This window comes from Bos taurus, chromosome 16 (genome assembly GCF_002263795.3).
Source record: "Bos taurus isolate L1 Dominette 01449 registration number 42190680 breed Hereford chromosome 16, ARS-UCD2.0, whole genome shotgun sequence".
NCBI lineage: Eukaryota > Metazoa > Chordata > Mammalia > Artiodactyla > Bovidae > Bos > Bos taurus.
The window spans coordinates 19,289,082-19,303,296 of NC_037343.1; the positions used below are offsets into that span (position 1 = coordinate 19,289,082).

Here is a 14,215-nt window from a genome sequence, read left to right on the forward strand (position 1 = left end):
TCCTGTCGAGGAACCCTATGCAGTCTAACCCACATCCAGTTCATTTACTGGAACACACACCAAGCATCCCTAACTTAGTTCAGAAATGTTAAAATGATCACATAAAAAGAGTTTACTGAAGGTGGATGGCAAAATTAAAACCCAATTCTTGCAGGAACAATGTTTTAGAATTTCACCATTTATTAAGCAAGGGGACAAGAATATAGAATCTACCCTAAGCCAGTCTTTCTCAAAGTTGAGTTACCATCAGAACCACCTGAAGTGTTCATTAAAACACAGAGCACTGATTCCCACTTCCCCAGAGTTGAATAGATCAGGTGTGGTCTTGAGAGCTTACTCTTCCTATAAATGATCAGATTAAGCTTTTGTTCGCTGCTATGAGAACCACAAAATAAGTGAGGCCAAACCAGCTTGTCAATATAGGTTGATTGTAGGAAAAATAAAGAAATTTAAATCTGTGGCCAAAAGAAAAAAATTTAAAAGAAAACAAATCATTTTCTAATGCTATGGAAGTTTAAAGATGACAAACAGGTTACCTTGGTCAGCATAGAAAGTGCCAGTAAAAAGGACTGAGTACATCAAGCGTCCATTAGGGTGAAAAGGCGGTTCCCACCTCACGTGGGCTTTTCGGGATCCTTCTGTTTTGACAAACACATTTACTGTTCCTTCAGGAGGAGCTTCCAGAGTTCGATTTTCCACCTGTGAGTATAAAAAGATTTATTTTTGTTTGCAAATAAAATAAGTACATGCTTCACTTTGAGCATATTTCTTCAAAGAATCTCTTTTGGCTGTGAAGTAAACTATTTTGACAGTCGCATCTTGTATGAATACCTCATTTTGTCAGCAGGATCAAAGCATACCTCATGTTTTCTTCCTCCTGCTGTTAAAGCTTAGAATTTGAGGTCCTGACCAAGGCAGTTTGTGATTTCCAGAATATGTGGATCAGCTCACACTGTGATCATGCCTATAGCTGTGCATATCCACAGACTATTTCTAGGGTGGCTTAAAAACAATTTTTTTGTGATTGCAAAAGGGAAGAAATGCATAAGGTCTATTTTCATAAGCTCCTGACTGGAGTAATAGACTGCTGGGCATTGTCAAAGGCCACATCAAGCATCTTCACAGACACACACACATACTCACTTCTCTGAGCTGTGTTACTACCAGGTATGTGCAAATGGCACCATGCCAGACATCAGGAGATAAATGTACCTGAGTGAATCTATCCCTAAAGTATAATCACAAAAGCTGAAATTTCATTAATATAATGGTAATGAATGTATATGAGAAGAACAAAAAGTGAATTATTTGAAGAGAAGGATTCAAACATAATCCTTTACTGCACAGGGGCCAGAAAGATTTTAATAGCAAAATAAGAAAAAATAGCCAAGAGAACAGAGGAAGATGAAGTGGGAAAGAAACTAGAAAGGGGTTTAGGGTATTTTACCATGATTTAATAATTGGCCTAAATTTGTTAATGAATCACCATGAGCTCATAAGCATCCCTCATGAACATCTGGCCTTTTCAGACATATTGAATATGTTGATACTTTTGACCTTATTCTTAAAATACAGGCTCATGCCTCACAAGAAGGTGATCAAACATGAAATCCTTAGGCAGGCAAATATTCTCAATTATGTAGCCTTCATTTGTTAGGGTGAATACACTTTCCCAATTATGAAAATAAATGTGGAAAAGACAGAGTGTTAATTTTTAATAAGTATGAGGTCATGACATGTTTTATTTTCATCTGAGAAAGGCTATGGGGTTCTTTAGATCTATAACTCCTACTCATTTTTTTAGTCTAATAGCTATGTATGAAAAATGATAAAGAAACTTGACTGGAAAAATATCAACTCATCATTTTAATATTTCATAACAAAGCAATTGGTTTCATAATGTCTATGTATATAGTTCAAATTATTGCATAGAAAGTGATTTTAAAGTGTTCCCGATAAAATAAAACTCACAAAGTTGAAGAATTAAGTACAAATCCAGATAATTACATATCTAGTTAATTCAAAATAAAAATATAGTTTTAAAATCTCCTTATGTATATGGATAAATATTTCAGTACTTCACTCTATATTAAATTTGGCAGGTGGACTCTTTTGCTCTTTTTTGTTTTAATTTACACTTTGTTTATCAACCTTGCCTTAAGAAAATGCTAAGAAAGGCCATTCTGAAGGTTAAGTTGGTTCACCTGAAAACTTCCCCTGACACACACAAAAAAAATTGAGAAGAACTGTGCAAGGAAAACAAACATTTTAACAAAAATTTTATCCTTAATAAAACTCTTATAATGTATCAGAAATCTGTATATGTATTACATGTGTGTTGGGTGTGTTTATCTGTGTAACGTGCCATCAGCAAGAAACCAAGGCAGCTCTATAACCATATTACACAGCTGTGACCTATAGTTTCACACTTCATCCTTAAGAAGGTCCTTGGAGAACTGAATCCAATGAGTGTTCCAAGGCCAAATACAGCCATGAAATTTCCCATCTTAGACTCTACCATTGTTACCCAACAGTGGACAAGAGAAAAAAAAACAGCAAAGTGATCTTCCTATGGACAAATTCATTGCATTTTATTGTATAAACTTATTGTATAAACACAAAATGTTAAGAGTTTATTTCTAATTGCAATTCAACAATATAATTGAAAAAAGGAAAGCATTTAAAAAGTTCTTCCCTGTTGTATTTTCTGTTAATTTTTTTGTTATTTCACATATTTATGAAACCTCAGTTACTGGATTTAATTTGACAATGCATATTAGCATCTTAAAATTTTAATTAAAGGCATTGTAAATTGCTTTTTACACTGGAACTTCTTTAAAGCCAAATACATTGTATAAATGAACAAGAACCGAACAAACTACACAGAAATCTTTTTTTTTTTTTCCCCCAGATGGTACAGAATAATTTCTTCTAAATAACAAATATCAGGGAATACACTTGGTTAGGCACAAAACATATCGAGCCGGCTCAGTGGTAAAGAATCCACCGGCAATGCAGAAGACACAGAAGACATGGGTTCCATCCCTGCATCGGGAAGATTACCATGTATATATTCATGGCAACCCACTCCAGGATTCTTGCCTGGGAAATCCCATGGATAGAGGAGCCTGGTGGGCTACAGGGTCACAAAGAGTTGGACACGGCTGAAGTGACTGAGCACGTAATACTACATTAAGACGGTAAGGATATGTAATTTATGTATTTTATTTTTAAAATATTCTATTTTATCAAATTTGTCATACTTTTAAACTGTTTTTTATTACATGAGCAACACTGAAAAATTTGAGGGTGAACCAGACTACATTTAACACTATTAAGCATATTTGTCATAGGAAACACTGAATGGTATTTCCCTATGTGCATGAAAAACAATGATATTAAATATGTAAGAGATGTGAAACAGTCCTCTGTTTCTAAAAACCAAGAGTTATTATTAAGAAACGTTGTTAGGCGAACAAAAGTTTGACTCTTTAGAAAACTTAATGTTGGATTTAAAAGATTTAAAAATAAAAACCATAACTTTTTTGTTTCAATGAAATATTTGTTACAACAGTGGCCTTTAGATAAAGAATACCTTTAAGTGATAAGTATACAATATGTATCGGAGAAGGCAATGGCAACCCACTCCAGTACTCTTGCCTGGAAAATCCCATGGGCGGAGGAACCTGGTGGTATGCAGTCCATGGGGTCCCTAGGAGTCGGACACGACTGATCGACTTCCCTTTAACTTTTCACTTTCATGCATTGGAGAAGGAAACAGCAACCCACTCCAGTGTTCTTGCCTGAAGAATCCCAGGGATGGGGGAGCCTGGTGGGCCGACATCTCTGGGGTCGCAGAGTCGGACACGACTGTAGCGACTTAGCAGCAGTAGCAGCAGCATACAAAATGTATATATGATAACATATGTTTATATATAATTAATGATACCCCTGCAGTAGGAATTCGCAAACCCCCTCCAGTATTCTTGCCTGGAAAATTCTATGGACAGAGAAACCTAGCAGGCTACAGTCCATGGGCTTGCAAAGAGTTGGACATAACTGGGCACAAACATGATGATATATGTGATATTCAACAAAATTTAGCCATATTATGTGTGTGTATATATGTGTGTGTGTGTGTGTGTGTGTGTGTGTATGCATATAAAGACTTTGGCCACCTGATGTGAAGAATTGACTCAGTGGAAAAGACCCTGATTCTGGATAATATTGAAGGCAGGAGGAGAAGACCATGACAGAGGATGAGATAGTTGGATGGCATCACTGACTCGAGGACATGAGTCTGAACAAGCTCTGGGAGTTGGTGATGGACAGGGAAGCCTGGTGTGCTACAGTCCAAGGGGCCGCAAAGAGTTGGACACAACTGAGCAACTGACCTGAACTGAATGTGTGTGTGTGTGTGTGTATGTGTGTGTGTATAATTTAATGATAGGAAAGTCTGGCTTTTAAGATGTGATTCCTAGATTTCTTAAATCAATAACACATTGAAAAAAACCATTGACAAGAGTTGAATCTGTAATATCTTTTATGATTGTGATAGATATCCAGGGCTATCTAAAGTACTCAAATATGGGATCTCTTATGGGCATGATATATATTATAATTGGTAAAAAAAAAAAAATTAGAAATCAATTGAAGATCATGGGTTTTAACTTCTTGGCAGCACCGAACTGACTTGTTCTAAATAAAGATATTGCTATTCCATCCCAGTGACTAGAGATGGATCATTGACTTGGGAAAAGTGTTTGCATATTGAGCACAGGATAAAGAAGAGGACCAAGGGGAGAAAATAACTCTGTCCTTTAAGCTAAGACTGAGTCTACAACACGTGAGGCTTTGGAGAGCAGGGTTTTACAATCCAATTCCGTTTCCCCCTTTCTATCGGGGTTTTATGCCTTTGATTCCTTCAGGTCAACATCACCTACTATCTGCACAGGACACAGATCGATAACCGTGTCCCCCTTGTCTACAGTGACCAGAACCCCAGGAGGCAGAGTGGGACCCAGTTTAGTAGCTGGGACCACAACCTGCAGTTTATTTTTTTTTGAAAAAGCCTCACTTTCAAGCTCATGGCAAATGTTCTTTTGTTTCTTTTTCTTTTTTTGAATGGAGAAGAAAGGCTGGCCTGTTGCCATTCCTGCTTTTAAGAGTAAGTAACCGTCAGAGGGGTCTAGGCTATGAAATACTTAATGGCAATAAAGACTACAGCTCAGCTCCACTGATAGATGATGTTAGCAGCTTGGAAAGCCACCAATCTCTGAAGCAAAATGGGAGGTGTGATCAAAACTAAGGAAGCAAAAATTTAAATGGTAGAGCTGTTTTTCAAGGGTAATATTTATACAATGCACTCTTCAGTGAAGACAGAGTACATTAAAATGATAGGCCATTAGCAAATATAGCCAAAAAATATCAAAAATGAATATTTCCCTTAAAAGAAGCTAAGTCTAATTGATCAAGAAATATGCACAAGAGTAAAATGTGATGTTTTGAGACTGAAGAATGTCAAGCTGGTCTATGAGAATTACATACAATTAATTGGGTTTTGGAAATTATACCAGTAATAAAAAGCACAATTTTGTCAATCTTTTAATTACTATTGAAATATATATAGATAAAGATTTCTGAAATGTGGATATCAAAATCTGATATTAACGACATTTTCAATACCGTTCTTATGAATATATCACACTAATAAAATTAAAATGTGTTATTCTAATGGATGAGGCAAACTCAATCTTTGAATTGATTAACATACTTGTTGGGGAGCAGTGTTGCCATATTGTGACAGTTAGGGCCTTTCAATTATTTTCACTTTTTAATCAGACACTTACTTCTTACTAGGAAGAAAAGCATCCACTTTAAATATGTCACTATATTAGGCAAGCCTGCCTGGTCAACCTACCTTTTGAAATTTCAATAAAATGTAGATTTTGTCCTTCACTAGACCTATGTGCAATCTTAAAATTTATGTTGAATATAAAATCCTACTAACTCTTAAATGAAATTTTATAAAAAGAACATCTCCCCTCCTACTTGAAAGGCTAGCTGTGGAGAGTCGCCTATTCATTGTCATCTGACATTTAGTACATACCCGGGATGTAAATTGCCACACTCACCAGTGGGCCCAGAGCACAACCTCTGGCCGTGCAGGCTTGGACCCTGAAGGAATGCAAGCTCCAAGGAGCGAATCCAGAAGCATGACAACTGAGTTCTGAGGAGTTGTGAATTAATATACCATCGAGATACAGCCCGTAACTTGTGATAACACCTGGGAAGGCAATAATAATTGTCTTTTAGTATGATTGTTAGACAATAGCAAAGGTCTTAAAAGAAGCATGTACTTCTTGATGCAATTTCTAATTGCATGGAATCACAGTCTCTCCCTTAGTCTAAATCCTATCTCTTTCCAAAGGATAAAACAGGCTTTAAACTCTTGAATCTCAAATTGTTAAGCTAATTAGTATAGAGGCACAAATAGAAACCGAGTCCCAGAATAGGAAGCTTTCTATTGCATCATGTTAACTGCTGTCATTGGTGTTCCATATCAGAAATGAATAACGTAAGTACATTTACAATGTGCATTGTTTTCTAAAATGATATCCTGATAGATGTGCTTTAGAAGTCCAATAGCCCTGTTTGGTAATGCATTATGTGTGACTCAGGATGCACCAGGCACTGTTCCAAGTGCATCCTCTTTTTGAACTCTCTCCTCACAGTACTACTATAATAAGCGCAGTATAATCATCACTATTTCATAGATGAGCCAAGTCAGGTACAGATAACTTAGGTAACTTGCTCAAGGTCACAGAGCTGGCAAATATGGGAATCAGGATTTGAATCTGGCTCCAGAGCCCGTGCTCTCAATTACAACACTGAATCACCTAAATGTAAACCCCACGCACTTTCACAGATCCATTCATGAGACACTCATGTACAGGGTAGAGAAGCTATGATTTGCGAGATTTAATGATCAACTCAAATTTGTTTTAGAAGTTACGTGTACTTTCATGAAATCAACTAACAGAGATTTGAGAGACTGCAGGGCTAATGAATATAATCATTTGATTTCTTCCGTTCCAATGTGCATTGGGTGGGATGGTGCACCTTCTTGAGGGATGGTACGGGGAGGGTGGAGGGAGGGGGGTTGAGGATGGGGAACACATGTATACCTGTGGTGGATTCATGTTGATGTATGGCAAAACCAATACAATATTGTAAAGTAAATAACCTCCAATTAAAATAAATAAATTTATATTAAAAAAAATAAAAGGAGGTTAGGGATCTTTGCCCACTGGAAATATCCCCACTCATTAAACATCATATGTTAAGAAACAGAACTTTGCTTACATGCTAAATGAGAATGTCTTTCAGAGGTAAATTACTTTCACAGTGGCATCCTGAGTGTGCCCTTGAAGAATTGTCTTAACCATTCTTCTGTCAGACAGTCTTCCTTGAAGACGGATGTTAGGTTCTTCTCCACTAGCAAACAGCACATCTCCACTGTAGCACTTAGCCACTTCTCACATTATTAGTATTATTATTCCTTACGTAATTGCCTGACATCTCCAATGGGCTATAGGCTCCCCAAGGTAATCTTGACTTCCTCACCTGTATGTTTCTAGAGCTTAGCACGGTGCCTAAAACATTGTTTATGCTAAGCTGCATCAGTCGTGTCTGACTCTTTGCAACCCCACGGACTGTAGCCCACCAGGCTCCTCTGTTCATGGGATTTCCTGGGCATAAATACTGGAATGGGTTCCTGTGCCCTTCTCCAGGAGATCTTCCCTACCCAGGGATCAAATCTGTGTCTCCAGCATCTCTTGCATTGCCAGGAAGGTTCTTTACCACTAGCACCCTGGGAAGTAGGCACTTAAAAAATATTGACTAAATGAATAAATTAACTTATATACAGCATAGCAATAATACCAGAATCTAAACAGAATGAAAATTTAACACTATAGGGAGAAAAGGATACCTAGATACCTGAAATATTAAAAAAAAAAAAAAAACTCGTTAAAAGGTTGATATTATAGGATAGCTCAAAACAGTATTTTGAGAAGGAATGAATTTTGCAATAGAAAACTAGCAAAACCAAATGTCATCAAGAGAGTTCTTGAGAGCTGTCTTCCTGGAGAACTGACTCTCAGTTTTATGAACAACAGATCTGGTCTTCTGAATGTCTTAAAAGTAGATCAAGCCTTCATTCATCATTGTAGCAGGGACAGCATCACTCAGGCAATCATAACACCAGAAGACATCATAAGCGTCCTGCTCTCCTGGGTGGGAGTTGCTCATTTCTAAAACCTTCACAATGTTCTGGCAGCACCATCATCTGTGAACTTATGAAATGCTGTGTCTGTTGTCACAATATCCCTTACAATGTTGCTTTTGATTAAGAAATCAGTTTATAATAAAAGAAAGGGGAAGTGAATTAATATTATGGAAGTGACCCATCTTATATCTCATTAACCCATAGCCTGGGAAATTGCAGAAATGGCCTTTGGAAATGTACATTACAGCCCAAGCTGCGTCACCCTGTGGATCTGGAATCCCTGTAGGATGCTTTAACTGCTTTGAACTCAGGACCAGTATTTGATGCTGGTTTTTCCATAGTGAGAAAATGTGAGAATCTTTCTTAAGATCATTTTTTAAAATGTCATGTAAGTGTTTTTGAAATTATAAAACACTTTATTATTAAAAATGTACTGAACACTTATGTTGAGTCAGACAAAAGGTTGTATGCTTTACATGAATTATTTCTGTTAACTTTTTAGTCAGCATGTTCCCTTCCAGTATTATAGTTAATATGCTCTCCAAACTATTCGTGCTTTCTCTACTCACAAAAAGGAACACTTACATCATGGGGCACCAAGGTACCAGTAAATTAGAAACAAGAATATTATCTGGCAACTTGGGATCTTTGTGCAACCATAACAACATGCAAAGAAAAAGTTACTATGAGGGAGGAGGAATTAGCTTCCTTCCACATGCTGACATCCTGGACTTTCTCAAGGGCACCCCTTTGTCTGACAGATCCAATCATGTGACGATTGGAAGTCTAAAGCAACTTAAGCCACAACCACTAAGGACATAGAGCTTTTAATAATAAACGTTTCGTTGGGCGACAGTCCCTGGGGTCGCAAAGAGTGGACCACAATCGAGTGACTAAACAGCTGGACCTGCTTGGTTAATGAATTCTGAGCGGAACTGACGTTTCCCTTCAGGGCGGGGGCCCTTGATCGCGGCTAGGGGCTGACATCAAATGGAAGAAATTGTAAATATCAACCATGGCCTTAAGTAGTTATAGAAACAAGCGTTGAAGGTGTCATTTTTTTATTTCTTGCTTATTATATAGAGATTTATATATAATAACTAATTTTCCCTCCTCCTCTTCTCTGTTGATTTATATAAAGAAAGTTGGTTTACAGTTTAGGTTTTAAGTTATAGGATATCCAGGTGGGATATATCTAAACTGAAAGGGGAGTTAATACCACCCAGATATGACTATGGGGACAGAGGGTAAGAGCATATTCATTTGTTCAACACTTGGTAGCACCATTTGGAGTGGAAGCAAGCAGTGATTATCATCAGCAGTGGAAGGTAGAAAGGTAGGCACGGAGACCGAACAGCTCAACTGGTAATTCACCTAAGTCATCTGATGACAGCTGACACGTCCACACTTCTAGAGCCTGGTCTGCACACTGAGCCCAAGAGCCAACACAATACATTTTTAGCTCCCTTGCTGGTTGACTTTCTAGAAAGTTTCACCAAGAGGAGGCACTGCTAGGAGGGTAGAAACAGGAAGAAAGAAAACATCCAGCTTGTTTTTGAGAATATTTCATGTACCACTCTGGCTCCACAAAATAGTGCGACCGCCAGCATCTGCTCTCCTTTATTCTATGGTGACCATCTAATGTCATTTAATACTTGACACCCGAAAGAACGAGTGAATTAAAATTAAGACGTGAGAGATACATAGTGAAAAACCAACTAGCACTTGGTTTAAGAGAAGAAATACAGATAAAAATCACGCTAATAATAATGTCTGTGTGTGTGCTAAGTTGCTTCAGGCGTGTCCGACTCTTTGCGACCCTATAGACTGCAGCCCACCAGGCTCCTCTGTCTGTGGGATTTTCCAGGCCGGAATACTGGAATGGGTTGCCATGCCCTCCTCCAGGCAATCTTCCTGACCCAGGGGATGAACCTGTGTCTCTTATGTTTCCTGCATTGATAGATGGGTTCTTTACCACTAGCACCATTTGGGAAGCCCAATAATAAAAAAGACAAGAAATTATTATGTGCCGGGCACTCTGATAAGCAATCATTCCATGCAATGGGCACCCGGTGCACAAATCACTTACGCTATTGCACTTATGTGCAAATCACATGTTGCAGAAGCTCTTAAAGAAATTTTAAGACCCCTGGAATGCTACCTACTTGATCTGCTTTTCAACACTGAAATAGAAAGTACCCAAATCAATATTTCCCTTTTCTTACATAATTGGGGAACAGAGAATTTCTTTTCTGCTGGGATTATGTGCATAATATCTCATTTGTCTGACATATTGGGAAATGAGATATTTTATAGGAGTTAATTTTCATTATAACTAAATCTCATCCATGAAGTGCAAACTTAAAAATCTTAACCATTTTTGAAGGAATTCTTTCCAGCAAGCACTACACACTTTCCTGTCTTTTCACAGAGGCTATAATGAATATAAGAGAATCATTTTGTGAGGATTCAAACTGTGCGTTATGGACACCAGAGACTATATTCACTAATTCATTGATACCCTCCAGGACTGAGTAGGTGGAGGACACTTAGCCAGCTTTTCCTGTTAACATCACTTAGTGGCTATATTTCATTCATGCCCGTGTCTCCATTTTGACTTCTCCATCCTCCCTCAGTGACAGCCTCTCAAATGTAACTTCTTTGTTTTGTCTACCTGACTCTAGCAAGTCAACCCTAGCAAGATCTGCTGAGAAACTAGATAACCATGACATTTGGAACTAAGGATAAAGAAATAATAGACAGTCGCTGAGACAAGGGTTCAGAGTCAGATGAGCACAATGCAAACAAGCTGAGAATGAAATTAAGTGAGATTTGTGACAGTTAACTGCTCACTATTTTTACTATCCTGTATGCACCTGACTTTGGGGATAAATTAGACTGAAGTCCAGACTCAATGGACATGAGCTCTTTCTTTCTCTCTCTCTCTCTCACACACACACACACAATTTCCCAGCATTCTATAGGTAACCTATATTAGACAGTATTTGTAGAAAGGACAAAAAGGTCAATTATAAAAACAATGTACACTGAAAAAAAATGCAGTCTGCCTTTTAAATCATTTTGGACACTCTTGTCTACTTCATCCACCACACCAACTCCATCCTCAGTCCTGGAGATCTTACATTCCAAATTGATCCTTCCCTATCTCCATATCCATGGCTATCTAGTCCACTCTGCCATCATCTCATAATAGAATAGCGTGTGTGTGTTAAGTCACGTCAGTCGTGTCCCTCTCTGCGACCCCATGTACTGTACCCGCAGGCTCCTCTGTCCACGTTGATTCTCCAGGCAAGAATACTGGAGTGGGTTGCCATTTCCCACTCCAGGGGATCTTCTCAACCCAGGAATCGAACCCATGTCTCTTACATCTCCTGTTTTGATGCATTATTCATGCTCCCACAGAATTCATTCTTCATAACACAGAAGGGCAGTTTTCAAAACACACATCTGATCATACCACATGCAGTCAGTGATCAATCAGGCCTTGGCTGAGTACTAACTAGCAAGATGAGTTCCCTGTCCCAGAAAGTTGGGGTAAACATGTTGTGGGGATAAAACAGACTAGTGGTGCTGGCCTCTCTGGCTTTTCTGCCTTTCGGTCTAGGTCTTACCAGCTACTGTCAGATCTCAAGGTAGGACCGAAGTGGGATACTGTTGTGTTTTAGAGCTGGAACTCAGATATGTCCCCCATCAAAAGAGCTTAAAACAAGACATTTCATCTGTTTTTAAGACCATTTATTATGAAATATTGAGTTAAGTACACAAAGTTAAATTTCCTGGTAAATTTGTAGATGATAAGAAATATCATTTGAAAAAAATCCCATTTCTTATCAAAATAGGCAAACAGATTTCATAACTTGTTTTTATTAGCAAATATTTTGATGTAAATGGAATTAGGTATGATATGAAACATTGTACAATTCAGTTACCAAAACATACATTAATAAGCAATAAGTCTAAAATATCTCTTAACACAACAATTTTTATTGACCTCAGATTCCCAATGTGAGTTACAAAAATGAGTGAATATAATCTACTGGACTTTTAAAATGAAGTCTAAGTCTTTTCCTTCTTTGACTACAGCACAAGACACATATGAATAACTTTGGGATAAGTAAAATGTTAAGTTCTTAAAATGGTTTAAAATCAACATTCAGAAAACCAAGATCATGGCATCTGGTACCATCAGTTAATGGCAAATAGATGGGGAGACAATGGAAATAGTAAGAGGCTTTATTTTTTGGGGGTTCCAAAGTCACTGCAGATGGTGATTGCAGCCATGAAATTAAAAGATGCTTACTCCTTGGAAGAAAAGCTGTGGTCAACCTAGCTGCTGCTGCTACTGTTGCTAAGTCGCTTCAGTCGTGTCCGATCTGTGCGACTCCATAGACGGCAGCCCACCAGGCTCCACCGTCCCTGGGATTCTCCAGGCAAGAACACTGGAGTGGGTTGCCATTTCCTTCTCCAATGTGTGAAAGTGAAAAGTGAAAGTGAAGTCACTCAGTCATGTCCGACTCTTCGAGACCCCATGGACCACAGCCTACCAGGCTCCTCCATCCATGGGATTCTCCAGGCAAGAGTACTGGAGTGGGGTGCCATTGCCTTTTCCAATGACCAACCTAGACAGCATATTAAAAAGCAGAGACATTACTTTGCCAACAAATGTTCATCTAGTCAAAGCTTTGGTTTTTCCAGTAGTCATGTATGGATGTGAGAGTTGGACTATAAAGAAAGCTGAGTGCTAAAATATTGATGCTTTTGAACTATGGGGTTGAGAAGACTCCTGAGAGTCTCTTGGACAGCAAGGAGATCCAACCAGTCTATCCTAAAGGAAATCAGTCCTGAATATTCATTGGAAGGACTGATGCTGAAGCTGAAACTCCAATACTTTGGCCACCTGATGTGAAGAACTGACTCATTGGAAAAGACCCTGATGCTGGGAAAGATTGAAGGTGGGAGGAGAGGGGGACAACAGAGGATAAGATGGTTGGACAGCATCACCAACTCAATGCACATGAGTTTGAGTAAACTCCGGGAGTTGGTGATGGACAGGGAAGCCTGGTGTGCTGTAGTCCATGGGGTCACAAAGAGTTGGACATGACTGAGCAACTGAATTGAACTGAAGTATTTTTGAAATTATAAAACACTTTATTAATTTATAAAATGTACTGAACACTTACTTTGAGTCAGACAATAGGCTGTATGGTTTATATGAGTTATTTTTGTTAAAATTGACAACACCAAGAAATTAGAACAATTTAGAACATAGCAGTTTCCTTGTTATGAAGATGAGAGAATACAGTCTTAGAGGAACTAAGCTATTTCCCAAAGTCATACAAGGAGAAATTAAGGGGTAGAACCTGGCAATCTCATCACATCACTGCCACTACTCTTGTTATCCATTTTCAGCCTAATTTTCTCTTCTAAAATATGTGGGAAATCCACTCAAATTAAGAACTGATGAACATGCTCTAGCCCTAAAAGCAATTAGGCTGAGCTTAATGAAAAATTACCATATATTTATTGAGAGTCAATTACCTGAAAGGTACTTTCTTGGTACTTTGAGAGACAGAAAGAAATAGTATCTACCTTTATGGAAGTAAGACAAGGGTTAAAAACACAGGTCTAATTAAACAACAATCTAACAGATGAGTAATCAGCGCCACAAAACCTTTACACCCAACAAAAGGTATAACCAGTTAAATACAGATGCTTCTAGCAGGGAACAATCACCCTGGCTAAAGTGAGTCCTAAAAGCTTTTCAGAGCAGTCAAGTCTTCCATGCAAGGAAGCTGTGTCTTCCATAGGTTCTCCCATAAGAAAGAAAAAGCAATGATTCGGAAAGATGTTCCTGGTGGAGAAACTATATTTACCAATGTGTGGAAACAAGTAAGTGCAAGGTAT

The 14,215-nt window shown here is 38.2% G+C and overlaps 1 protein-coding gene across 1 annotated transcript in view; it reads right to left on the reverse strand.

Annotated features, from left to right (window-relative positions):
• USH2A (usherin) overlaps positions 1-14,215 on the reverse strand; it is a 923,574-nt gene that overhangs the window by 396,749 nt on the left and 512,610 nt on the right. The window contains exons 35-36 of the mRNA NM_001191425.2: positions 6,135-6,286; positions 537-699 (exon numbers count right to left, since the gene is read on the reverse strand). Of these exons, the coding sequence (NP_001178354.2) occupies positions 537-699; positions 6,135-6,286 (315 nt within the window). The remainder of the gene's footprint in view (positions 1-536; positions 700-6,134; positions 6,287-14,215) is intronic.